The sequence below is a fragment of the Mytilus edulis genome, chromosome 5 (genome assembly GCF_963676685.1).
Source record: "Mytilus edulis chromosome 5, xbMytEdul2.2, whole genome shotgun sequence".
In the NCBI taxonomy this organism is placed as follows: Eukaryota; Metazoa; Mollusca; class Bivalvia; order Mytilida; family Mytilidae; genus Mytilus; species Mytilus edulis.
This window is the reverse complement of record NC_092348.1, coordinates 94707646-94734394: the sequence shown is the minus strand read 5'-3', so window position 1 is coordinate 94734394 and position 26749 is coordinate 94707646. Positions and strand designations below refer to the sequence as shown.

The 26749-nt window shown below is 34.0% G+C and overlaps 2 protein-coding genes across 4 annotated transcripts; one reads left to right on the top strand and one right to left on the bottom strand.

Moving 5' to 3' along the window:
• Positions 1-1387: 1387 nt before the first annotated feature.
• Positions 1388-12550, bottom strand: LOC139525600 (GDP-D-glycero-alpha-D-manno-heptose dehydrogenase-like). 3 transcript variants are annotated; one of them, XM_071321102.1, is made up of 2 exons: positions 12448-12550; positions 1388-2905 (listed from the first exon to the last, which is right to left on the bottom strand). In XM_071321102.1, exon 2 carries the CDS (start codon positions 2899-2901, stop codon positions 1921-1923), a length of 981 nt encoding a protein of 326 aa, XP_071177203.1. In that variant the 5' UTR covers positions 2902-2905; positions 12448-12550; the 3' UTR covers positions 1388-1920. The 3 variants fall into 3 exon arrangements, with proteins under 3 accessions (XP_071177203.1, XP_071177201.1, XP_071177204.1); XM_071321100.1 differs by lacking the exon at positions 12448-12550 and adding an exon at positions 9517-9646; XM_071321103.1 differs by lacking the exon at positions 12448-12550 and adding an exon at positions 6930-7064.
• Positions 12551-14061: 1511 nt separating this feature from the next.
• LOC139524845 (uncharacterized) lies at positions 14062-19365 on the top strand. The gene is made up of 2 exons (XM_071319953.1): positions 14062-18267; positions 19151-19365. Exons 1-2 carry the CDS (start codon positions 14081-14083, stop codon positions 19323-19325), a joined length of 4362 nt encoding a protein of 1453 aa, XP_071176054.1. The 5' UTR covers positions 14062-14080; the 3' UTR covers positions 19326-19365.
• The last annotated feature ends 7384 nt before the right edge of the window (positions 19366-26749 follow it).

Sequence of the window (26749 nt, the reverse complement as noted above, 5' to 3'; positions counted from 1 at the left end):
AAAGTGATGAGAAAAGCTCACTTGGCCCTTATACATGTTACGTCTTGCGACGCAATACCGTGTGTAACGTCAAAGCATTTAGCGGAAATCTGACACGAAGTAAAAATGTTCATCAGATTAAGATCTATCTGTCCACAAATTTTCAGACAAATCCGACAACCCGTTCTTGGGTTGCTGTCCCTGAATTGGTTATTTGAAGGAAATTTGGCAGTTTTTGGTTATAGATATCATTATAGTATCTGATAATATGTACTAATATCTAATACAAAATGTAATATTAGTTATGTTTTAACCTAATTTTACATGATTTACAAAGCACCAGTAAATACAGGTGAGCAACACAGGCTCTTGAGAGCCTCTAGTTGTCTATAATGGTCTATTTTGGTTTGTATATATGTAAATAGTGTATTCCTCTTGTTTCACGTTTGCAATGCGTCTGAATGATCAAATAAAGTTGAAGTTGGAAAACTTGCATGCCTGATATGCTTTGCTATAAACTTGAGGAGTGTAATTCAAGCGCTCTGAAGTTGGACGGCTCACTAGTAGTTAATCAGTCCCCCCTGTTTTATCTTCATGAACTTTTTACTTTTAAAAGAAATTGTTGATCGTCCATTGACATAGCGTCTATCACGAATGTGTTAGTGTAGTGTGGACTCCAAACTTTTACATATGTTCAAATATTTGAAGTTGTTTTGATCAAATGTTTATATATTTTAATGAAACTAGTCATCTGAAATAGCAGTATAATCCAAAACTAGGTTAGACTATTTACCGGATTTGTAATCACATAAGCAACACGACGGGTGCCACATGTGGAGCAGGATCTGCTTACCCTTCCGGAGCACCTGATATCACCCCTAGTTTTTGGTGGGGTTCGTGTTGTTTATTCTTTAGTTTTCTATGTTGTGTCGTGTGTACTATTGTTTTTCTGTTTGTCTTTTTCATTTTTAGCCATGGCGTTGTCAGTTTGTTTTAGATTTATGAGTTTGACTGTCCCTTTGGTATCTTTCGTCCCTCTTTTAAGATGGCGGGATGGGTTGAATAAAACTGTCCGTGGTATGATTGTGAAAACACCCTATCCTATTGTTGAAGCGTTTTATACTTTCATTTTTTTGAACAGTCGTAGATAAATTGTTTCTTGGAATATGATTCACTATATATAGTGACGATATTTCAACTAAACAGCCGATAAATTTGTCATTTTTTTAAAATTTTAATCTATATCATTTCGTTCAATTTTAGAATCATAAATTCATTCAATTTTTGATAAACAATTTGATGATATATCCCATAAAAAAAATTCTCTTTAACAGGTTAATGCCGCGCAAACGTAATATATGCTTCTTGTTCCGGTCTTTTCTTCTGTGGCCGCAAATACAAACAAAGATACCAACACATTTTTATTTTCAAACATCAAAATATATAAATATCCATAGAAAAGAATTTGTTTTGAAAATATAAAACAACATTATGCATAATGAAAAGAGAATGTAAATAAAAATAAGAGTATAAAGAATCCCACGGTATACTTTTTAATAATTAGCTACAGTTGGTATTTCTGTTGTATCAAGTTAAAATGTATTGACCAATAATTATACAAGTTCAATGTGTCTGTGGAAGAATCCCAATTGTACCAAAACTGAGACAAAAACATTGTGAACAGTTGCATCAAGGACGTATATTAGATGTTATATGTTAGTTATACGTCCTTGGTTGCATTAATAAAAAATATAAATCTTGCCAGTTTAACCATGTCCAATTTCAACTATCATTGTATAATGATGATTTAAGGCAAATGCCCATTTAACATGCACAAGAATATCATCATGGTTAAATGATATTCCCTATACTAGAAAATATTAGTACATTACCCGGCATGGCACTGTAACGATGTTACGTTTATAATAATAAAAAAAAGTTCTACACATTTTTGCACTTTCCGATGTCGTTTGGGTGTAAAATGGGTAAAATTTTCAACATTTCCTTGATCCCGTCTTCAACGCTTATAGTGGAATTATATCCAAGCTTTCGAATTTTTTGGTAAGAAACTTCATAGTCTCTCTTGTCTTTGTCCTGGCCCGAATTAGATTCCGTTATGGAACAGCCCTTCACGTGGTCCTGGATGACACGAGCTACATGGGATTTCGTCATATTCATTTTTTCATCTCCCACATTAAATGCTTGTCCTTTCATTATATCGTAATTTAGACATGCGAACACAAATGCTCTTGCTGCATCGCGCACGTGTAGAAATGTACGACGGAATGACCCTTCGTAAAGGTCAAATTCTTTGAGCGTGAGGGCTTTGTATGTTAAGTCATTGATCAGCAAATCCAACCGTAACCTTGGTGATAATCCGAATACAGTTGCCAATCGAAGACCAATGCCACCAGCTTTGATGACGTGCTTTTCTGCGTCCGCTTTGCTACTTCCGTACAGTGTTAAAGGACAGATTTCGGTTTCTTCTGTGCAGAGATTATCGACCGCACCATAGCATGACCCTGTACTGGCATAGACCATCTTTTGGTCTGGTCGCAAAAGTTCAGCAATGTTTCTAGTACCAACAACATTGGTATCTATCGCACAATCCGGGTCTTTGTCACAAGCAGGATAACCAACAATGGCAGCCAAGTGAATAATTATATCTTTATCGTACATGGCTTCTTCTAATTTCTGTTTGTCACGAATGTCTCCTTTGATGATGTGAAGTTTTGGATTCGGCATAACGTGAAGTAGAGAATTAATTCCCCATAGAAAAATATCATATACTGTAACTTCAAAACCTTCGTCAAGTAGCATAGGTACCATCGTGGATCCAAGGTATCCAGCACCCCCTGTAACCATCACATGTCCTCTCGAGGCTCCATGGGCGTTACCGTTCATTTGTTGTTCCTGGTCCATTTCTCTGCAAAAAAAAATAGAAAATATAGATAAAAAGAAAATTACACATACATAGTTTTTGTAATAGTTTCTGTTTAGTTCGTTATTAACTTATCGTAATTCATTAAAAACTTGTCGACTCTCGAGGTGTTAAGGCAATGAATAGACACTTGTCTTATATGAAGAAGCCTGCATGTTAATATTGCACTGGCGCGTCTCGGTAATCTCGTAGTAGCGCACTCGCCTCCGGACTCGCCTATTCCATAATAGTTATTCTATTCGGTAAAACAATGGCAATACAGAGGACATTGTATGGCCTATCGACAAAAGATATGGCTTATGGGTACATAGAACCAACAGAGGACATTGTATGGCCTATCGACAAAAGATATGGCTTATGGGTACATAGAACCAACAGAGGACATCACCATTTCGATACAAATACAATTTATATTTATATATATAGTAAATGTATATTTCATAACAGAATTGTAAATAAATATAGCATGATATGCTATATATAAATGTAGGACTCTAAAGTGCGATGGTACTCTAAAGTGCGATGGTCACGCTAAAGTGCGATGGTCTACGCTAAAGTACGATGGTGTGTCACGCTAAATTGCGATGGTTGTTTGTTTGCTAAAGTACGATGGTAAAACACGCTGAAGTACGATGGAACACTAGGGTAATGTTTCAAGTCTAAAACATTAAAGTACATGGATGTTAAAACACAAGTCGTTTTGCAAAAGCTAGTAGGCCTATGCTAAGGTATAACATACGATGTGATAGGCTTTATGATTTACGGCTTAATAGTATCTAAATTTAAAGGTTTGACCACGTTATAATTGCTATAAAGGTAATAAAGTTGTCACAAAATACTATATTTCCTGTAAATGAGTTTTAACAAGTATGGCGTATTGTATAATTGGTGTAGCTTGCCGTTCAAACAGTCTATTGATAATGTGAAACCTCCCCATACAGTCGTCATTGCAAATACAAAATTCGGCCAATGTTGGAATAAGTATAAACATTTATTTGTACAAGCTCAAGTTAATCTTAAGTGCGAGAAAACGGCGGTGTTCGCCTTGATTTATCCTTTTTCGTAGCGAGTACAAATACATGTTATAATTTCCCTCAATGCACAAACTGATATTATGGTCCACAATTTATAATATTTCACCTTTAAAGCATGTCCCTTTATTTTACCGGCGTTACAATAAAAGCGACAATATTTTAACGGGGACCGCAAAATAAACTGCAACAAACACAATGATTTTAATGAATTCGTTTGCTTCCAATAATAGCAAGATATTGGATATTTATGCGAATGCTATTTTATATCTAAATAGTAAAATGGTCGACTGAAGGATGACAAAGCAAAGTTAGGTTTTAATTGATTTAGTCATTGACATTGTTAAACAATATTTGTAATTCATCTTCCGGCATGTTCATTTTTAGTTTGTATCAATTAACGTCATAATCCAACTACGTTTCTAAAATCTATACTTTCGCGGACCATCGGACTTTAGCGTATGGAGGCATCGCACTTTAGCATATACCATCGCACTTTAGCGTTACCATCGTACTTTAGCGTCCCCATCGCACTTTAGAGTCCTACATATATACACTACAACAAGAAAACGCACCACATCTATTAGTTTCTTTGTATGAATTTTTTTTATATGATTAAAAATTAACACCAAATTCTATATATGGAAAGGATAATTTTCTAAACTTTTTTTTCATTCTTAAAAAACCCACATTTTTAAAATGTGGTGCGTTATTTGTGTTGTTAAGTATATATCTAGATTACAGTTTTACAATTCAGTGCAATCATTCTACATTAAAAGTTCCGGGTGAGTGCGCTGAGTGGTTTAATATGGATAATCAATACAAAAGCATAGCAACCAGTCAAAACAAAAGTCAATACTCAGCTATCATGCTATAATTTTTACGATTCTATTATGAAATATTGAAAAAAAAATCTTATGGAGAATATATTAATTTTACTTGTATTGATTTCATCAATTAAAAGTGCTTTACATTGTATTTGTAATAAGGTATAGGGTAGATTTAAAAGAGAAACGGCGAAACGTGCATGCAGGGGCGGATACAGCCATTTTTTTTAAGAGGATCCCAACCCAGGATAAAAGGGGAATTCAACTATATGTCCCCATTCAAATGCATTGGTCCAAAAAATGGGACCTTTGGATCTGCCACTGGCATGTGTGAGCTGCCATAGAGTATATAAGATAGCTTTTTGTTTGGATATAAACTCTTCACTCTCTTATTTTCTCTGTAAATTATTAGTTTAATAATTTTTCATCTTGCATTGCCACAAAGTCTCGTGTTTAAAAAGGCGAGAAAACTGAACCTGGAACCTTCACAGACACCAGTAAATACAATTGGTCACAACGGACAACTAGCCAATTATCAATGTGGTTATAGCCTGAAACCACAATTAATTCAAATAGCTTCAAAACTAATACAGTTTCATATTAATCTATAAATGAGGTCGGGATCAATATAATGGTACTATAAATAACTGTCATACAAGTGGGAGGTTAAGCAAGCTATAAAAAAAAAACCCGTAAGAACCGAACCACGTGTCTAACAAGCTGCCGTCAATGTAAAAGTGTAATGTTGACTTAAAAAATGAGTCCATTTTACAGTTAAATACAAAATTTCAATAAAAAAAATTAGTTATTCCGACTGTTTTTCTCTAAAACCTAAAATTTGGGCAAACTTTTAAAGAACAAGTAAAGTCATTCCCGTGCACATAACTTATAACGAATACGTTAACTGTTATTCCAATGCACACAACTTGCAAAGAACAAGTTAACTATTTATCATGCACACAACTTTAAAAAAAAATTAACTAATTCAATTTCTTATGCACTCAACTTTCAGAAAACAATATAACTAATTCCAATGCAAACAACTTTAAAAGAACAAGTAAACTGTAATGCTAATGCACACAACTTTAAAAGATAAAGTTAACTAATTCTCATGCACACATTTTTCAGAGAACAAGTAACCTAATTCTCATGAACACAACTTTCAACTTATAAAATAAATAAATTTGTTTATTAAAGTGTCACATATTGATTGCCATAAAACATATACAACAATTATAATATTTACACATAAAACAATCAATATCCAGCCATAAATATTGACTTATGAGACACTTATATATCATGCAGAAGTGATAATATGATTATAAAAGATTAATATACTTTGCTTAAAAAAAGGCTCACGATTCATAAAGTTGGCATGACGGTTTGAATAAACATATGTCTAAAAAACAACTCGATAATCAATACTGAATGAACATGGGAATTAAAATATTTTAGTGTTACAGTTTAATTTGAAGTCGCCGTAACAAAAGTTTTTGTTTTGTTTGTATCAAATTCTGCTACAAGTCAGGGGCGGATCTACGATTTGGTGTTATGGGGGTGCAAACACACATTTATTTTTTTAAGGTAAAATTATTGAAATTTTCTTTATAAAGCTGAGGACAACCCATGCTTTGCAAATTTTAAGGGGGAGGGGCGCACGCCACCGCCTGTGCGCCCCGTCCTGAATCCGCCCCTGCATGAGCTCACAAAAATATAGAATTCAATCAAAAACAAACGATTTGTAAACTGAAACAGATTTCGCTAGTAACACATTTTGATTTTAGCTTTTTGATATCAAAGGATGACCGTTTAACAAATCAATTAAAGAATCAATACAAAAAAAATAGACATTCTATTAAACAAGTGAACTTGGATAGCAAAGTTTTCTCTTACAAGTAAGTGTTCGTGACCAGCATTATATTCCTGTTAATTATCTGAACCAGCATTATATTCCTGTTAATTATCTGAAGTTCAAAAGTATTAGAAGCTGCGATTTACATGTTTTGATCGCCATAACATAAATATTTAACAGCACCCGATCTTCTGACATTTATCTATGGTGTTATTTTCGTCCCACACGAATCTACTACATAAGTAATTAACGTGTAACTAAATAATTCAGCTCAAATACTAACAACAAAAACGTACCTTAAAATAGAAACATGTGTTTCCTTAGATCAGGAATATTAACAAACTGCGCATAAAACAACATTGATTAAAACAGATACCTAAACTTTGTTTACTTGTCGATTCGTTTTTTCCAGAGAAATCAAGTGTGACTATATTGTTAGACGGGTGAGTTGACACATGCGTATATTATATGCAACACGCAAACCGGTGTATGAGAAGTGAATATCAATCTGGTTTATATCTACATAGAAAGAGGTGGATTTATAGGGGGAGGCAGGGGAACTGTGTTCCCCTTAATGAGCCACATATATGATAAATGCTACATATACGTTTTACAAGCATCAGTCCAAAATGGGTTTACTTACGTTGGCTAGCTAGCCCCCCCCCCCCCCCCCCCCCCCCCCCCCCTTTCAAAAATCCTAGATCCGCATCTTCTAGATTCTGTGTCCGTGCATTGACTAGTAGTAATCCCCAACAGATACATAAATGGGCAAACTACAAACTTTTTTTAAAATGTTCAATAAAGGCATTAAATTGCATATGTATATTGAAAATAAAAATAAGTAAATTTTATACTGGCGGAAATAGAGCGATAATATTCGGTAGAAAGAAGTCATGTGTACGTAAAATGTGTCTTCTCTATAGCAAGTCCTACGAATGTTCTTTGAAAGTTGTATGTTATTGTCACTAAAATTTCTGTTTTATTAATATGACCAACCTTACAAAATAAAGATGAACATTTGTTTTTATCCTGTTTTTAACCATGCATACCAAATTGCCAGTATATTCAGAAAGTTAATCGTGGGCAGTATAAGGAAGAAGAATATGAAAACTCGACGGTCACCGAATTCGTCTATGCTGTATAAATCATTCAAGTATCACTGTAATATCCAGTCACGGTGTTAGGATTATTCTTAAAAAACTATCATATTTTGAAAGTGGGTTTTGATTTATCTCGTCAATAACCGATTAAAATACCAGAGCTACTCAGTATTCGAACTATCAAACAAGACTGCATTTAATGTTAAACAAATACAAATTCATTTTTAACTTTGTGAAATAAGGAAAGTTGTGAATTTATAAAGAAACAAGATATTAATAGAACCTTATCAACAAAATATTAATTCTACTGTTGAGTCAATAAAAAAATATGAATACTCGTGATTATACTCCTAGCTTGTAAATAATGTAGCTCTCTCGCTTGTTTTGTGCATATTGTAAATATTAATTGATGTACTTGTTATCTCTGAACCGATGTAATGCATTGGCTTTATGAGAATAAAGATATATAGTCTTGTGCAAGGCCATTTTCAACATCTCAAAATGTATTTCAAAATCAGATTTTTTTTAATTAGTATATATACAGCATTTTATTTTTGAAATTGCTATTTTCGTATCAGGTGCACCATCTAAAGTTAAGAATGGAGCTCTTAAATTTTACACTTATGTTCAGACAAGAAAAATCAGTTAGCACCTTTTCTGATGAACACGTTTTTATAACCGGGGTTTTCTTCGTTCCTGTCATATTAAGATTTCTGTGGGAAACTCACTGGCTATATTTCAACAAAACTAAGTTAAGCTTTACGATGGTTTATATAACTTTCTCAATAGTGCAAAACAAATACAATTGTAATGGTTCAACGGTAAATATTGCGAAAAGATAAAACAAATGGAAATTCCAATAATTGTTCTATACTAAACACGATGAATGTCACCGTAAATGCACGGTGTCTATATATACAGCTTGACCGCTGGTATCTAACTGACCATTTGCATAGAAACGATATAATATGAATAACGAAATCCTACTTAATCGATCATGTCATAATGAAATTTGTCACATAATGCTATAAACAAATGATAGAATTAATTATATATTCAGATTTTTTTGGCAATCAATATGTGACACTTTAATTAACAAATTTATTTATTATTATTAAAAACATATATATGATAACAAGAATTGGACAATGCTAGGATTAAAACTTAACTTCTTAACATGTAAGCTTTACAATTTGGAGAACAATAGTCGATTGCTTTTTGATAGTTTGAATTTCAATGAAATAAAACAAAGAGGAAAATAGCGCTGTCACATTTATTCTCTTCAGGTAGATGTTTTTTGTAGAAGGACCAATCTATCAACTTATTCAATCATATTCTGGAAAAGTCGCTAAACAAAATCTTTAACACTGATTTTTGGTATCTGGGCTAAAATGCCCTAAATGGCTCATGATCACCGATTTGGGCGTCTATCCCCATTCAGTTTATATTACATCTCCTTATTTTCCATGTTATTTACATTTCTTACGCTTCATGCCAACTGATTATACACCTAAAGTGTTTATTATAATAATCTGTTTATAATATCAGGAGTACTACAATGTGGTATAAAGCAAAGTTACCCGTATGAGAACATTATTGCCATTCATATTGCGATGTTATGATTGTTCGTGTCCATGCATTTAACTCCCAGGTGTTTATACAGGTCTAAAACCAATTTAACCTGTCTCTACAGGATTAACGAATATAACATTCAATATTATAAGTCAAAAAAAATAATCATTTCCACAATTATTTGTATTTTGATGAAAACTCCGATTCTTACCTTTTCAAAGTTATTGTATTCGTCCGTTTCCAACACTAGTCGGGTTAAAAAGAAAGAACGAACGTTTGAATGTCACAGTTGAGTGCTTTCAACAGGGTATTAATTACGGTAACCAAATGAACTAGCCAATCATATTAATGTTGCGAAATCTCACTTTACTTAAATATTTAAATGTTTGAAATTACTGAAGTGTGCAAAATTTTATAAATATTTACACCAGGGTGCTTCTCCTAAGCAGGTCAATAATAAGATCGTTACATATGTAGTTTTAGCAATTTATATTAAGTAGTTATTGATCTCATTGTTACAGCCTCTTTTCATATCGAATACATGTTAGTGTCAATTATTACTGCCGGGTTCTTGAACGTACATCAATTCTTGAGATAAATCAAGATTTAAGGAAGATAAACTGACATTATTATTACAGCTGATTTTATAGCATAGTTACAGGTATCATAGATTTCGATGAATCATTGGACCGTCGTAGTCAGGGGCGTAGCTGCCGTTAGGCACTTTAGGCACGTGCCTACACATATTTTTTTCACAAATATTTTTTTTTTATTAAAAAATTAATAAACAACATTATCTGTAGATGAAAGCCGGTGAAGTTGTCAAAACTCTTTAATTATCGAATGTCATGTGTACACTGGTCTCTCGTCCTTAGTGTATGGAATATTGGATAGAATTAAATGTTTTTACGATTTTACCTTATATAGAAACTATAAACTAGAACTTTGGTTCAGATCATTTCACTTCTATCAACAACCCAGACACATGAGTTTTTAATTAGTTGTTGTTAATTTTCAACTAGCTTTCCACTTTGTCTTCACGGTTACAAGAGCGCAATTATTTGTTTACATTTAACCGGCAAGTTTTTTACCTTACATTTAACCGGCAAGTTTTTTACCCCAAGATGGTACTCAGAATAGAATCCTATACGGCTTCTGATTGGTTGATACAGGATTGGAATTACATTTAATCGAAAGCTAATCCAATTAGGTTTAAAAATTGCCGAAAATCATATTCATATTTTACAAAGTATAGAAAATATCTTTAATTTCTGCACGTCGGAGCCATTAAAAATATGCCTTTTTCATTAAGCGAAAAAAGTAGACGATCTTTTTCAACTGCATTTTAAGTCAATTTGAGCCGCATGACCCTATATTTTTTTTTTGTTGTAATGCAACACTGGCATTTCTAGTAACAGGAACTGTCACCCGTTTTTCGCTAGTTTATGTAGTCTTTGAGAAAAAAAATACGGAACACTAGTGGTACCCTATGGAAAATGCATTACGAATAATTGCGCTCTTGTAACCTCACCCGACTTGCCAATGTTGGCCAGTCGTCCGTTTGGCTGTGCAGGATGTACAAATACACAGTCACGTCTGGTCAGAATGGGGACATAAAATCCTATGCCTAGTTGTAGAGAGAATGCAACTCTTTGAGGAGTTCGTAATTGGTCTACTGAAAGGCAAAATTTCTGCTCCTATCCAATAATCCCTCATTTTCCAATGCATGGCATTTTTAGATTTCCAGACCTTCGCCCTGGACGACACCTATTACAGGACCTAGCTCCAAGTAGTATTTATTGTAAAAAGAAAAATCAACGGTCCTGAACTTGCATAAATATTTGACACTGGATGTAAAAAAAATAATCAATCAACTGGCTTCCAGTAATTTTGAGTACTCTTAAATCAAATCTGCGTGTAATGGCCACAATTATTCAAAATTCCTAAGAAGGTAGGGATTTTACAGTAGAGGATATAAAGAAATACGAATTTCTTGAATTTTGTTAGGCATCGACTATGTCTGTATGTGTTTGTGTGGCTAGGGTGAAGGTTTAAGATTCAAAAGATTGATGGTTGATGTCTAGCCAAAAGGATACTTCTATTATATAGTAGTATCAGTGTTTACGTGCCTATTTTTTTCAATGAAGGATCGTCAATGTGTACTATTAATTAAGTTAAACGTATATATCAATCAGAACGGAATAGATATGATAATACCAAACTTTTCATCATGTATATTATAATCATCATGATAAAATAACCAGTAAATTTAATATTTTTGTACATAAAATTTTGCAGCTAAAATGCTGAAAGCCTGGACCTGCTGGGGGCCTTAAGCGGCCCTAGGCCCCCTGCCGATTGGTGCCTACAGTTGACTTAATACCTAGCTACGCCCCTGGTAGTAGTAGCACGACTTCATTTATTACTGAGAAAGATTATCTTGGAAAAATGAGAAAGATTATCTTGGAAAAATTACCAAGATTCACTTTGCATTACGGAGTTAGTTTAAAACATATTTATTTTTAGTGGATGGGAAACAAGTTATTGCAACTTATATTAATCCCTTGCCACTTTGCTGGTGCGAATGCTGCTTTGTAGCGGCATGCAAGACCAGATACGGGCTCTCTCTTAATTTACACGGGTCTGACGGACTGTCGTCGTTTCTCAATACCATCGCGTAGTTGATCTTATCTCTAGGATCTTATATATATCTTTTTTTAAGTTACATCTCAATTTTCATACACTCGGAAAAATATTTAAACCATGCCAATTTATATTCCAGGTTCAAGCTAGCTGCCACTATGCTAGCAGCCAGTTTTCAGATATGTTCATCAACTCTATCAGACAGAAATGCGTCAGAACCCAATTATGGCAATACCAAATAACTGTTGAAAACCAAAATCAGTGGAAACACCGCGTAATTTAGCCTTTATGTACATGGCCACTTGATCTTTGTAAATAGGGCGTTGAATATGTGACGAAATATAATGTTGCAAACCATTTATTTCACACTGAAAATACATAATTATAATAAACATTTATTTCAAATGTTAACATGGTTAAATTGAAGTTTTCTTATAAATTGAACTATAAATTGGATATAAGTACATGCACGATAAGGCCTAAAAGAAAATGTGCTTACCTGAAAATAGGGAAAAGGTCATTTGTCCCTTATGCAGCGTGCGTGCTAAAGTGTGAAACTCGCATTAGTACGAGCTCACCATATATATAGTGCTAGAAAAAATGGCGGGGTTGCATGCATAATAAATTCGTGCAGAGTAGTATATACACTGTGTATCATCGCCACCGGAAATTGGGTACTAACGAAGCGGAGAGAAATGGAAAAAAAAATAAACAAGGTAAGAATTCATTCAATTTAAAGCATTTCTACTGATTTGACGAGGGAATCGCTTAAGAAATGATTTTATGATATATAATTCTTTAAATTATAAGGCCGATAAGTACAAAATTATTACAAGATTTTGTGTTATAATACAAAACTTGCTACTTAGTACCGTAAAATTTCGAGGTCGAACATCTTCTGTCGCCTCATTGGAACGATATTCAACTGTTTTTCATTATTTTTCCAGACACGTTTTTAGATTATTATAGTGTGGCATCAAATTTACTGAAATTTGTTGTCAAAAAGATGTTTTTTAAAGAATATAGACCATAAATAATAAATTCTATTGTACGGCAACTTGCTCGAGTTGACAAATTCAGTGTACGGCAACTTGTTTTCAACTGTATGGCAACTTGCTAATTTGAAAATATTTGTTTTCCATCCTTTTAAAGAAAATAAAGTATTAAGTTCAAATATCTAATTATGCATTTGATAAAAATGCAATTCGCTTGAAAGCATTTAAGATGTAAACACAATAAAAGGCTTGAACACGTTCCTATTACATCTTTTACGTACCCGATGTATACAATATGAATACGTCACATACAAAAACTGGCAAATGTTGAAGTTTTTGGATAGGCATGTCACTGTTTCGCTAACCTATTTTTATGCCCCTGCCGTAGCGTTAAGTCAGGTTACCCATGTCCGTCCGACCCGCCTGTCCCGTCCGTCCAGAAAATCCACAAAATTGGTTTCCGTTCTCTAACTTTAGTATGCCTAAACCAACTATTTTAAAACGTATACGCAATGCTTATCACCACCGAAAACACAAATGAAGTTAGAAATTGGGTAGCGTCACTTTTACCGTTCTTGAGTTAAGCCCTTTTATAAATAAAAAAAGCTTAATCTGTCGTTTCTGTTCTCAAACTCTATATTGCCTCAACCAAATGTTATAAAACTTATACACAATGCTTATAATCATACAACATTAGTTAGCATTTTCATATCAAGAAAGAACATTTCGCGGATGGGTTATGAAGGAGAGTAGAAAGGAGCTTAGGGTAGGAGAATTTTTCCGTATTGAATATTTAGAACTATTAAGTGAATGAATTCTTTTTCAACTTTCAGATAAAATGAAATATAAATGCGGCTACTGCTTCGAAGAACTTACTTTCCACTTCGTTGTTCAACACCTGATAGATCACCATAATGATAAGGAGATCAAGATTCAAGCTATTGACGGTCGATTGGTAAGAACATTAAATTTCAAAATTATTCCAGAAGTATGCAGAGAGGATGGACGGACTATTTCAGCTAATTTAGAATCGGAAACAATACACGTTTCAAAACCAAATTTTATACCAAAAGACAGTCCAAGAAAATAATAAAACTTTCAAATGACGCTACAAAAAATACAAACGAGAAGAATGATATGTACACACACAATATAAGTGAAACAGAAACAAATATAGCTAAAGATAGCGATGGAATCTCGGTACTTCCAGTTGAAAGCAACAATGATAATGGTATAGGAGATAATGATGAAACACTTCAGGAGATGATGTCACTGTTACCAGGTGCTATACACACGCTTAAAGAATGTGGTAAATTAAATGAATTTATCTCATTCAACAGATTGCTCTCTGAAAAAAAATTTCCTTTGGACAACATTGCGTTCTTGCTGTTCTTAGATGTAGTTCGCTGGTTTAGTTTAGATTGGTACACAACTTCCATGAGATACAGTGATGAGATTAAGCTTTTTTGGCGAACAGGTTTGCGTCTTTTTGGTGGTCGATTTATGAGGTTTATGGGTGGACCGAAAAATAAAGGACAGTATACTTGTAGAGAAGCATTGGCCGGAAAATATGACTCGAAAAATTCGAAAATAAACTTCATTGTTCCAGATAGAAGAACTCTGAATGACGACGTTAAATATGTTACTGGAAACAAACCATGCATCATGAACAAAATGGTTGATAAAGTGTCAGAATCAGATCCCAAACAGACTGGAACATACAAGATTTGCGTCGATGGAAAGAAAATCAATCCTAGTTCCACAGGAGAAGTAAACCTTTGGGGTTACGAAGATAAACCGACTTATTGTGAAAAACAGTCTCGATTGTCTGAACAATATGATTTTTTAAACGCAACCAAGGCAACAATAGAGAAATTTGAAACTTTTGGTAAAAGAGCATTAGCAGACTGCGACGAAAGCGAAAAAGAGGAAATACTGTACAAATATAAGGGGTTGGTGACTATATTGAGTGAAAGAATACGAGATCTTAGACAATTGAAATTGAAAAAAGAAATCTTCTTAAGAAAATTAATTGAAAAATGTTCTTCAGATTGGAGATCTAGTCAATATGTCATGGTTATAAGCAGTATAAAAACGAGTATTTTCAAAATTGAAAATTGTATTGATGATCTTCTTGAATGTAATGACAACTTTTGTTTCTATGCATCAATTACTGGAAATTCCATGCACCTCTTTAACTGCAAAGATGAAGTTAGTTTAGAAACACAGGAAAATATTGTCTGTCTTGGTAAAAGTACAGATCAAAATACTGACCCTTCGTTAATTAAACAACGTTCAGAAAAATGGCATCAACTAAGGAAAACGTGTTTAATTACAGGAAGCACAATCAACAGAGGCATTGGATTAGAGGGATTGAAAAAACAAAAGGAGTTTTTAGACGAAAAGACCGGTAAAACACAACCAAAAGGAATATCTGAAGAATTGCAGAAAATGTTTGACCATGGCTCCGCTAACGAAAGTCATGCCGTTTCAACATTCGTAGCCAAATTTTTACCTGCATTTCATCCTGAATTGACGTTTTACGAAGAGGGTTGTTACATAAAGAGAGTAGACGAAACACCGTACTTGATAGTAAGCCCAGACGGAAGTGTTCGAAACAAAAACTCAGAAGCCTTTGTTTCCTTCGGTGTAGAAATTAAGTGCCCAATCCCTGATAAATTGTTTTCAACTCCGGTGCATTACAGTTTACCAAAATATTATGTACCACAGGTGCTCAGTGAAATGTATTGCCTCAATGCATCAAAACTATACTTTATGTCATATTCTAAAGATTCCATGACCATTCATTTAGTAAAATTTAACCAAAAACTGTGGAATGACATATCTGATGAGATTCAAGCAGTTAATCAAAATGAAAACCCGAAGCGACTGAGTGCATCATTATCAGGCCTTAAGGAAAGCATAGTGCAGTATTGTCTTAACGAAGTGACTCTTGTAGCGGAGATAAAGTCGTGCATTGCTTTACCATGCAAACACCCAACAAGCACCATCCATAGAATTTACCATAAAACCGAAAGTGATACAGTGGAGAAAAAAGGGTTCGGAAATGAAAAACCAAATGAATTACGAGAATTGGAAAAAACGTTGCTGCGATGCGATAAACTTATAAATGAAAGCCATAATTTGTGTACTCAAAGAGCAAGTGAAGTCTTAGTCTTCATGATAGCAGACCTAGACAGATGTTTTAAACCTGAATTACCACACGCTTTTCCAATCGCATACGGTCTAAAAGGCTACAGTATGAAGACAGAAGCAATGAGTAAAATGATTCACGATGTTCTTTATACACTCTATCTGAAAGGATTGTACACACCAGTGGTATCATATGATGGTCAGTGGGCGAAGTTATCATTCCAGTCATCATCAGGAGACCCGCTTACAATTCTTGAGTTACAGAAAAAAGTTTTCAATAACGTCAAACAAAGAGATGCAAGCACTTTAACTAAAGATATTTTTCAAAGATGTATTGTGAAAGCAGAATCTTTTGAAGACATGATTCAGAAAATTTCCTACGTAAAGGAAAAGCATGATATCCTATCGAATGGAAGTTCAGTAGTTTACAGCTCTGTATCTGTAGGAACGAAAAATGGTGACCAGATTCGTGTTTCGTCAAATTTGGTATCTATAATAAAAACTTTTAAATCAATTTCTAACGAACAAGGAAATTCAAAATTGGACGAGGTCCAAAGTGAAGACAACGTGGTAGACAATATATTAGCCACCATTCCATCGGGCGTAATGTCTGTGCTAGATGATGAAGTTGTTACGTCCCTCAACACACTACAGCTTGAATCCAGCAAAGGACAAAATAACTGTGATGTCATGAATAGCGCTATTGACAAAGAAAGTTTTTCTGTTTTTGACAAAGCATTTGGTGTAAACGAGGAAGAACACAGAGAAACAGAACCTGTGACAAATACAAAAGAATCAGACAATGAAATAAGAACACAGAGTTTAGAACATATGAAACCACCACAAGAAACATTCATAAATATGGAAACAGCGGAATCCGAGCAGACAATTATAGGTAGTGATGATGCACATAAGATATTTGAAGCTTTACAAAACAAATCAAAAACCTCCAACAAGTGGCTAAAGTATACGTTCTTAGAATTCAAAGAGCTGACAACAGACAAAGATAATCTTACGAAGACTATGACCAAGTTAGAATTAGTGTTATGCCTAGACGTCTACAATGAATCTACTTTAGACTCCAAATTGCATTTTTGTAAATCTTGGAATAAATCCAAACTTTCTGATTTATTACATGAAGCATTCACCTCCGCTAACATTTCTTTTGCACCAAAAAAGAAAAGAAACGGATTTCGAAATCCTGTTTCACTTGTTAACAATTGCAAGAAAGTAATAAAGACATTCCCTAAGAAAATAATGAATATCATTATATCAGAACACGAATTTAGTGATGAATTGAATGTTTGGAGGGAGAACAGTCCATTTACATCTACAACCACCGTGGATTCAGTAGGCACAATTGTGTGGTTTTCACAACCAGAATACAACTATAGCACGTTATCTTATATATTCTCATTTCTTGATGTTCATCATCTTATAACTAACTGCAGAATCAAAGTATGCAAAGATGGTTTTCCTGAAAGAGGAGTCCTAAGATCAGCATGGGTAGATGTAGCAAGGGAAAATACAACTAATTTAAAAGTATCTCATGTTGAAGATTTGATCGACAAACAGAGCGATGCCATAGCTAAGGAGACATTTTCCTTAAGGGTCGAAGCTACAATGAATCGTTTAGGCCATACAAAAGAAGCTGCGTTTTGTAGACTTATAAGAGAGTTTTATGAGGCTGAGGACGATCCAGGTATTACAGCGTCAGAGAGATGTTACCGCAGAATTAATCTCAGAGACTGGCTACTTAAAGGTGTGAATTTATGTAGCTTTCCACCGTATGGCTCACACATCAGAGGCATTCCAAACATTATGTTCCAAGGCTTTTTAACAAACATCGACAGACGAATTCAGTTATTTCCATATGTAAAGTCGAATATGTATAATGTGAGGACATTGGGCAGTTTGGAAATAGAAAACTTTTTTGGGGAATTCCAAGATCTTGACCCAAAAGGTTCCGGTGTAATCAAGGCTGAAGAAGTTCCAGATGCACTTGAATCCGCCAGTCAGCTATTGAGTACTCGTCTTATGCCGAACCGTCCTTTCCACATGTCACTATCTAGGGCAAAGGTGTATCCAGTAAAAGACTTGATGGCACAGTGTGGAACGGAGACTATTATGCCTTTTGTGTATCCAACTTTTACAAATTGCATAAAATTGAGGTGAGAAAGTAATTGCTAAGCCTAGTTAATACCCCTTGAAAGTTCAAATGTACTATTTTTTTTTAATTTTAAATATTTGTACGCTCTTCATAATTACAACAAAAAAAAATATAATAACGAAAACAATCGTTTGAAAAAAGTCAACACATCGACCAATAACAGAAAATCTTTTTGTAATATTCTTGTGTGTTTAAATATAAAGGTAGTCCTAGATAAAGGGTTATTGTGTTTATGTTTTCTTGACACAAACTTTTAAAAAAAGTAAATCTTACCCCCAAAAATGAACTTAAGCAACGTTTATTTACCTATTCTATATACAGACCGGTTATATACAGCCATCTTTATTAATAAACTCATCATATAGATACACGGGATTGAACTTTTGTAGGCGTTAAGTCTACAAAAAAATAAAACTCGTCACTAACGCTCGATTGAAAAAATAAGTATAACAGGTCAAATTGAGCCGTACTTTGACCTATCATGGTTTACTTGTACAAATTGTGACTTGGATGGAAAATTGTCTCATTAGCACTCATTACACATTTCCTTATATCCAATTAAAGCACAAAGTTAAAGAGCATTTAAGATCCTACATTCCTTAAAGTTATGCAAAAAACAGCTGAAGTAATCAACTCCCGTGGTAGGAAATCTTTAGTATTTTGACTTTCAAAGGTTTTTTAACATTGAATTCCTAATTAGTCCGTGCTTTTTCTCTGATATATATATATATATTTTACTAAATTTCAAATGATAGGAAATGCAGGTATATATACGTGTCTTGATGCATTCTGAAACAACATTATTCAGACTATCTTTGGTTTTTTTCTAGTTTCTGAGTCAATGGTACCTTTGATAAAAAATATTTTAACAATCTTTATTTCAGGGACCACATGTTTGACTTAAAGGACAGATCAAAAAGAAAAGCACAGCGAAAATTGGCAACTATTTCAGAACCTGATTGTGCAGCAAGGGGAGTTGCCCCTGTCCGACAATTCCACAAGGTCGACGAGAGCAAAATTTTACCACACAAGAGACTTGGACTTCTATTTGAAAATTAAAAGATTTTTTCACGTAATACAAAATATAAATTCATATTAAATCTTAAGGTATTTGAATTGCCTTGTAAAATTATTTTCTAATGCCAATGCAATTTAATTCATATGCTCATTTACCTTAAGAGAGGAGAAACAAGCAAACAGTATACTCTGTAATAAGATGTCCAGAGGTGAAACTTTGTCCTTAGTTATATTTTTACAACCATCTGTAGCGAAATCTGCTTCAAAACATAACTTAATTCAATATAAAGTCTCCATTTTAAGCCCTGTGTACGATATATACATGTATACTACATAACCGCAGTAGATGACTTATCAAAATCTTAAATATGAGTTTAAAGGCATGACTTTTGTACTTATGGACCTGGAATGCCTTTTGTGGAGGATGTTGTGTTGCTAAGTATTTTTAATGTACTTTTATAAGTTTATCGACTTTTGGTTGTTGGGTTTTTATTTCGTTTTCATCATGGTATTGCATGTTTTTATTCAATCAATGGAATTTTATTCTCTTGGTATCTGCTTTGTCCATTTTTCGGTGAATTGGTGATGGACAGGATTTTACATTTACACAACTATATAACGCAATGGAACACCTCATTTCTTTATTAAAGAAAAACAGAAAGATAAATGATAACAGTAAACTCGTATAAAAAGTGTAAAATATTATAAAAAGAATGTTAACATGGTAAAAAAACCTAATTACTTTGGCCCCATTTAAATAAACCTTTAACAAAATAAGAAAACAGTCACAATATTCTCAATATGCATTATTCATCCGCAGTGCACGACATCAAACGGTAAGACTTATTCTGTTTGTTCGTTTTTGTGGGCAAGGGCTACATGGACCCTCAAACTTGACCTCCATGCATACCTGTTGCCACAAGCGGAGCATTCGAACCTTGGTCCTTGGTGCTTGCCCTTTATGTGCTCTTTCAGACTACTTTTTTTACTAAAACTCTTTTGACATACGTCACAAATAAATGTATCTTCATCTGTTTTATTGCATGTCTGTAGATGCCGCTTCAAAGAACCGTGCGCGGTAAATTCTGCCTTGCAGAAGGTGCACTTGTCCATCGGCAGTTTAACGTGGCTTGATATATGATATCTGTATTGGACAGCTTGATTGTATCCTTTGTTGCATATGCTGCATACATGCTTGTAAGACATTTCATGCTTGTTTTTGACATGCAGCTGATGCCCAAACTTGCTTTTAAATGTCTTTCCACATACAGTACATAAGTTGGCAACCTTGTCTGGTTTAGGCGAGCTAACACTGATTGGCTTGGTAGAGCTAATAGCGTCAGCCTTGGATGAGCTCTGACAATCTGGCTTAGTTGAACTGCTGTCTGGCATGGCAGATTTTTTATGTCTTTTTGTGTGTTTGTTAAAATTGCTTTTATTAGATGTTGAATAACAACATGTCTCACAGCTATATTGCGTACTAACGCATTCTTCAACTGGCGTCACGTCAAATGATACGTCCAAACCTGTATCTGACATCTGAAAAGGGAAAAGTAGAATTCATTGTCAAATTATTCTATTATTAATCAAATGAGTTATTTCGTTCAGAAACACCACGTATGCATATAAAAACAATAAGATGTGATATGCTTGTCAATGAAAAAACTTTTCAACACAGACCGTATGACATACTTTAACTTTCACTGTAAAGCCTTCAACAATGAGCAAAATCCATACCACATAAGTAAGCTATAAAAGTGACAAACGAAAAATATTTCAAAAGAAAAAAAAAACAGCCTGAATTTTGTACAAGGCAATAGATGAAAAACAAAGATGATGTTGCTGCTGACTATGAAATCATCCCTTCGTAACTTTTACGGACGCCATCATGATGATATCGGATATGTTCCTTATGTCGAAACTACAATCCCGTTGGATTTTCACGAATTATTATTTTCTAAGTTGGTAATAATACGAGCAACACAAATGGTGCCACATGTGGAGCAGACTCTTCTTACCCTTCCTGAGCACCTGAGATCAACCCCAGTTTTTGAAGGGGTTCGTGTTGCTTAGTCTTTAGTTTTGTGTATAATAATTGTGTTCTTTTATTTGATCATTAACATCAAAAGTAAAATAACCGAACTCCAAGGAAATTCAAATCGGTAAGTTCCTTATTAAATGGTAAAATTAAAAGCTAAAACACATTAAACCAAAGGGAAACAATACCGGAACATGAATTTTCTTATGTAGATAAAGGTCGATTACACATAGTTTTGTAGCTCTCTTGTTTGTATGACAGTTGCATACATTTCCATTATATTCCAAACAATGTGTGAATAGAAAGCAAACCGACATTTTTTAGCTATTAAATGAGACCGTTAGTTTTTTTTCTCGTTTGAATTGTTTTACATTCCTTTCGGGGTATTTTATTGCTGACTATGCGGTATGGGCTTTGCTCAATGTTGAAGGCCGTACGGTGACCTATAGTTGGTTATTTCTGTGTCATTTGTTTTTGATGGGGTTGTGTAGTTTAGTCTTCGTTGTGCCTTGTGTACTATTTTTTTGTGTCTGTTTGTCTTTTTCTAGCTATGGCATTGTCAGTTTATTTTCGATCTATGAGTTTGACTGTCCCTCTGGTATTTTTCGCCCATCTAATATAGCAAACGACAACCACCAAATAACAGACTCGTGGCTTGTGTAAGGACGCAACCCCTCTCCCTAACCTTGGACCGAAGAGTTACACTATACAACAAACAAACAAACTATAAAATCAGTTAAAAAGGGTATGACTCGTCAGTTCGATAAAAAGCACACACAAAATCTAGGACTACTATCAGCTAATAAAGGTTAGTTTGAAGCAAATAACAACTAACTGAAAATCATGTATCTATCAAATTGCTTGTCTCTGTTTCCAGTGTGTCGTCCATCCAAGTACATTGAATTTGCAAAGCTGTATATATGTTAATGTTTTAAGCGCACATGCATTTGATCTGCAAGTACGATAATGGAAAACTGACTTTGTAAATGTACAGTTGACTGATAGTAGTCTGTTGTTATTTATGTTTTATTGTCATTTTATTTATTTTCTTTTGCTACATCTTCTGACATCGGACTCGGACTTCTCTATAACTGAATTTTAATGTGCGTATTGTTATGCGTTTACTTTTCTTCATTGGCTAGAGGTATAGGGGGAGGGTTGAGGCTCATAAACATGTTTAACCCCGCCGCAATTTTGCGCCTGTCCCAAGTCAGGAGCCTCTGGCCTTTGTTAGTCTTGTATGATTTTTAGTTTTAGTTTCTTGTGTATAGTTCGGAGTTTAGTATGACGTCCATGATAACTGTACTAGTATTCATATTTTAAGGGGCCAGCCGAAGGATGCCTCCGGGTGCGGGAGTTTCTCGCTACAACGAAGACCCATTGGTGGCCTTTGGTTGTTGTCTACTCTATGGTCGGGTGGTTGTCGCTTTGACACATTTCCCATTTCCTTTCTCAATTTTATAAAACAAAGCAAGAACATGAAGCAAGAGTGTACACACTGATTGTATTGTCTTCTTTACTGATCGGGTTTGTTAAGATACTGGTTTAGGTTTCATTACAGGTACTAGTATAGATTACACTTAACATCACCAATGATCTGGGCATGCAAGCATGTAAAATAGGCCAAGATCAGATTAAACCGACAGATTGATATGCTCACCTTACAATCTTTCCATACACCAAACCTAGTCGAATTATTGCTTGCATAGTATTCTAGAAACAGAGGAAAACTAGAAAAATTAGAATTTCCCGATGAACCACGAACAACAGGTCACGGTAAGATGAAAACCAACATTTACATCTTGAAATCATTCCATACAACACATGGTTGAATTGCTGCTGAAAGTATCTTTGAAACAGACTTTGATGTTATGCTATTGTTTCAGAAAAAGGGAGAAGGTTTGGTACCATTAAAACGTTTAATCCCGCTGCAAATGTTTGCACCTGTCCTAAGTCAGGAATCTGATGTACAGTAGTTGTCGTTTGTTTATGTAATTTAAACGTGTTTCTCGTTTTTTATAGAGATTAGACCGTTTGTTTTCCCGTTTGAATGATTTTACTCTAGTAATTTTGGGGCCCTTTATAGATTTTTTTTCGATGTGAGCCAAGGCTCCGTGTTGAAGACCGTACATTGACCTATAATGGTTTACTTTTATAAATTGTTATTTGGATGGAGAGTTGTCTCATTGGCACTCACACCACATCTTCCTATATATATATAAACAACGGAATTAAACATTGACCAATGAACCATGAAAACAAGGTCACGGTTTGATGAAAGTTGCCTGAAAGATATGATAATCTTACAATCTTCATTAAAACAAAGATAGCTGACCGATTGCATATAAATCTGAAAAACATTTTTAGGTGTATATTGTATATGGTTTTCGTTTATTGTTTTGATATAAATCATGTTGTAAGTTTTTTCCTTTGAAATTTGCATTTCTTATTTTTGGGACCTTTACAGCATACTTTACATTATAGGTTTTGCTCATTGTTCAATGCCGTGAATGGTCAAATAGATAGGGATTTTGAAATGGTGGTCTGACATCTTTATATAGTTGTTGTTTAACTTCTTTTCCATTTTGGTCGCATATTGAGACTTGTCCTATTGACAACTATAGCACACCCGTGTCAATAGGAAAGGACACTTGGATCTTGTCTGACGGGTATGAAGACCTTGCAAGGATCCCATATATCACATTCACTTATATTTTGCAAACCAAGGATCAATTACCACGATATACCGGTAGTATAAGAATCATAACACAGTTTATAGAATTATTTATAAAGTATCATTCTCTGCCGGAAAAAAAAATGTATTGCTACACCATGACACCATATTGAGGGAGGTTTGAGTGCCCACAAACATGTTTAACCCCGCTACATTATATTTATGTCTGTTCCTGGTCACGAAAATGTAATATAGCGGCTGTCGAAGGTTGCTGTCTGACATATTTAGCTGTGATTTTTTGTAAAGTGTAAAGTGACCAATAGTTGGTCAAATCCATTTCATTTGGATTTTGATGGACCGTCCTCTCATTGAAAATCATTCAACGCCTAATTATTCAATTAATGTTATTTTCTAGTTCGTAAAAGGCAGACATAGATATAGGAATATATATTAGGAAAAAGAAATTAATTTTCAAATAAAACCTCTTCTCTAGTGAGAAATGAACAAGCTCGGTGGCTAACACTAATTTTTGGAAAGAATGAAAGAAGAATCAGATACAAGTGATACAAATCCGGCATAGCTACGGCAAAAACTATTTATATAAACTTTCTACTTGAGAATAAAGATGACCTTATATGAAGATTTGTTTTGGGTTAACATTTAATCTTATATACTTATTAATAAAATACACAAAAGCCAGCATCTTCGACTTGTAAGTTAAAGAAATATAATCAAATAAGGACAGATTGAAATATGTTTGAATCCTGATGGTGCATACTCATAAATTCTTTTGGAAAAATCCACGAAACTTTAAAATGCCAAAATTGGTAAATTCTTATCGTGAAAGAATAAGTCGGATACACCTTTTTACATTCAGGCGTGCTTAAGTTGTACTTTTTTCTTCTTATAAAGAAAAATTATTTTCATTTAAGCATCTATCTAAAGATTAGATTATTTACGCACACACAAAAATAGGACCAACTGTTGATTTTGAAACCCTATGAATTCACATTTATATTCAAGCAAACAGATAGGCCGATATTTATACCTTTATAAGTTTCAAAACAGAGAGGGCGTGTTTGAAAACAAATAATCACGTGCTGCTATTTCTTTTAAAGAACTTGTATTAATTATGTAATTTTAATTGGCACAATATCACATTTAAACTACATAAATTTACTGAGAAATATTATACATAAAGTAACCATGAAAATGTACTCCAATGAAAATTCGGACGAATACACTCGTTTTCACTACCTCTCCGTCCACTCCTTTAGGTTTAGGCAAAACAGCCTTAGCAACAGTCTTTAATCATTTTTCACTGTAAATAAAAAGATTGAGTTTACTTACACTAAAAAAAAAATATGAAACATAATTCATGAATTATATTATATTAAGAAAAAAAATCTTCACTTTTCTTTTAACAAATTATTCATTTCAGAAATTAAAAAAAATAAACAATGTATTTAACTCAGCACATTCTTTATGTGTCGGTTTGAGGTCACGAGGCTGTGGTTCGGTGATTGTTGTTGGTTCATCTCTATTTGTTGTTTTTCGTAAATTGTTTTGTTATGAGTTAGACCGTTAGTTTTCTTGTTGAACCCTTCCACATTGTTCATGTCGGTGCTTTTTATTGCTGACTAAAAAATACGAGTTTTCGTTGTTGCTTACATGTATATACACTTTATTTGACAAGCATACATGTAGCACAGCTCCTCTGTTTATATATTAAAAAAACCAGCACCAACAAGAGATGAATGGTCGTTTTTTGGTTTTTTTTTTATTGAACTAACGAAATTTCACCCTGACAACAAATAAGACAACAGTCGTTAGTATTTTAACGATATATGAATGTATTTCGGATAATATGGTTGAAAAAAAAGATTTATCTTTAAAAATACAAAGTCGATGTTAGAGGTATTTTGTAATATTTGATATGTAGTTTATATTGTATATTTGTAAGCCGGTAAAGCTTTGATTTGGACAAAAAAATCGTCACTTTATATTATTAAACAGTGATTAATTGCATCTTTAAATTACAATATATTGCAAGACGCCGTACAGACAAAAGTTGTTATTTTACAATTCGCCGTACAACGAATTGCAATTCGCCGTACAATAAACAAACAGTGTTTTGGTCCATATTCTTTAAAAAACATCTTTTTGACAACAAATTTCAGTAAATTTGATGCCACACTATAATAATCTAAAAACGTGTCTGGAAAAATAATGAAAAACAGTTGAATATCGTTCCAATGAGGCGACAGAAGATGTTCGACCTCGAAATTTTACGGTACTAAGTAGCAAGTTTTGTATTATAACACAAAATCTTGTAATAATTTTGTACTTATCGGCCTTATAATTTAAAGAATTATATATCATAAAATCATTTCTTAAGCGATTCCCTCGTCAAATCAGTAGAAATGCTTTAAATTGAATGAATTCTTACCTTGTTTATTTTTTTTTCCATTTCTCTCCGCTTCGTTAGTACCCAATTTCCGGTGGCGATGATACACAGTGAGCTTAAGCAGCAGAAGATCGTGAGGAATACAATTGAACGCCTTAGATAGATCCATTAGTATTGAGCCAGTAAATTTATTTTGATCAAGTTCCATTTTACCGTCCTCGATGATTCGGGGTAGAGTACTTTGACATCCGTATTTTGGTCGAAAAGCAGATAAGTATGGATAAAAGAGATGATTTTTCATTTCCTATCGTTAATTATCCTTTTTTAGATGGTGACGTTCCCTTGTC

What these genes read in the sequence shown, in the direction of transcription:
- LOC139525600 (XM_071321102.1), bottom strand. Translation starts at nt 2,901, where the DNA reads ATGGACCAGGAACAACAAATGAACGGTAACGCCCATGGAGCCTCGAGA.
- LOC139524845 (XM_071319953.1), top strand. Translation starts at nt 14,081, where the DNA reads ATGTACACACACAATATAAGTGAAACAGAAACAAATATAGCTAAAGAT. An exon ending in ACAAATTGCATAAAATTGAG is followed by an intron (nt 18,268 to 19,150) that starts GTGAGAAAGTAA and finishes TCTTTATTTCAG; the next exon opens with GGACCACATGTTTGACTTAA.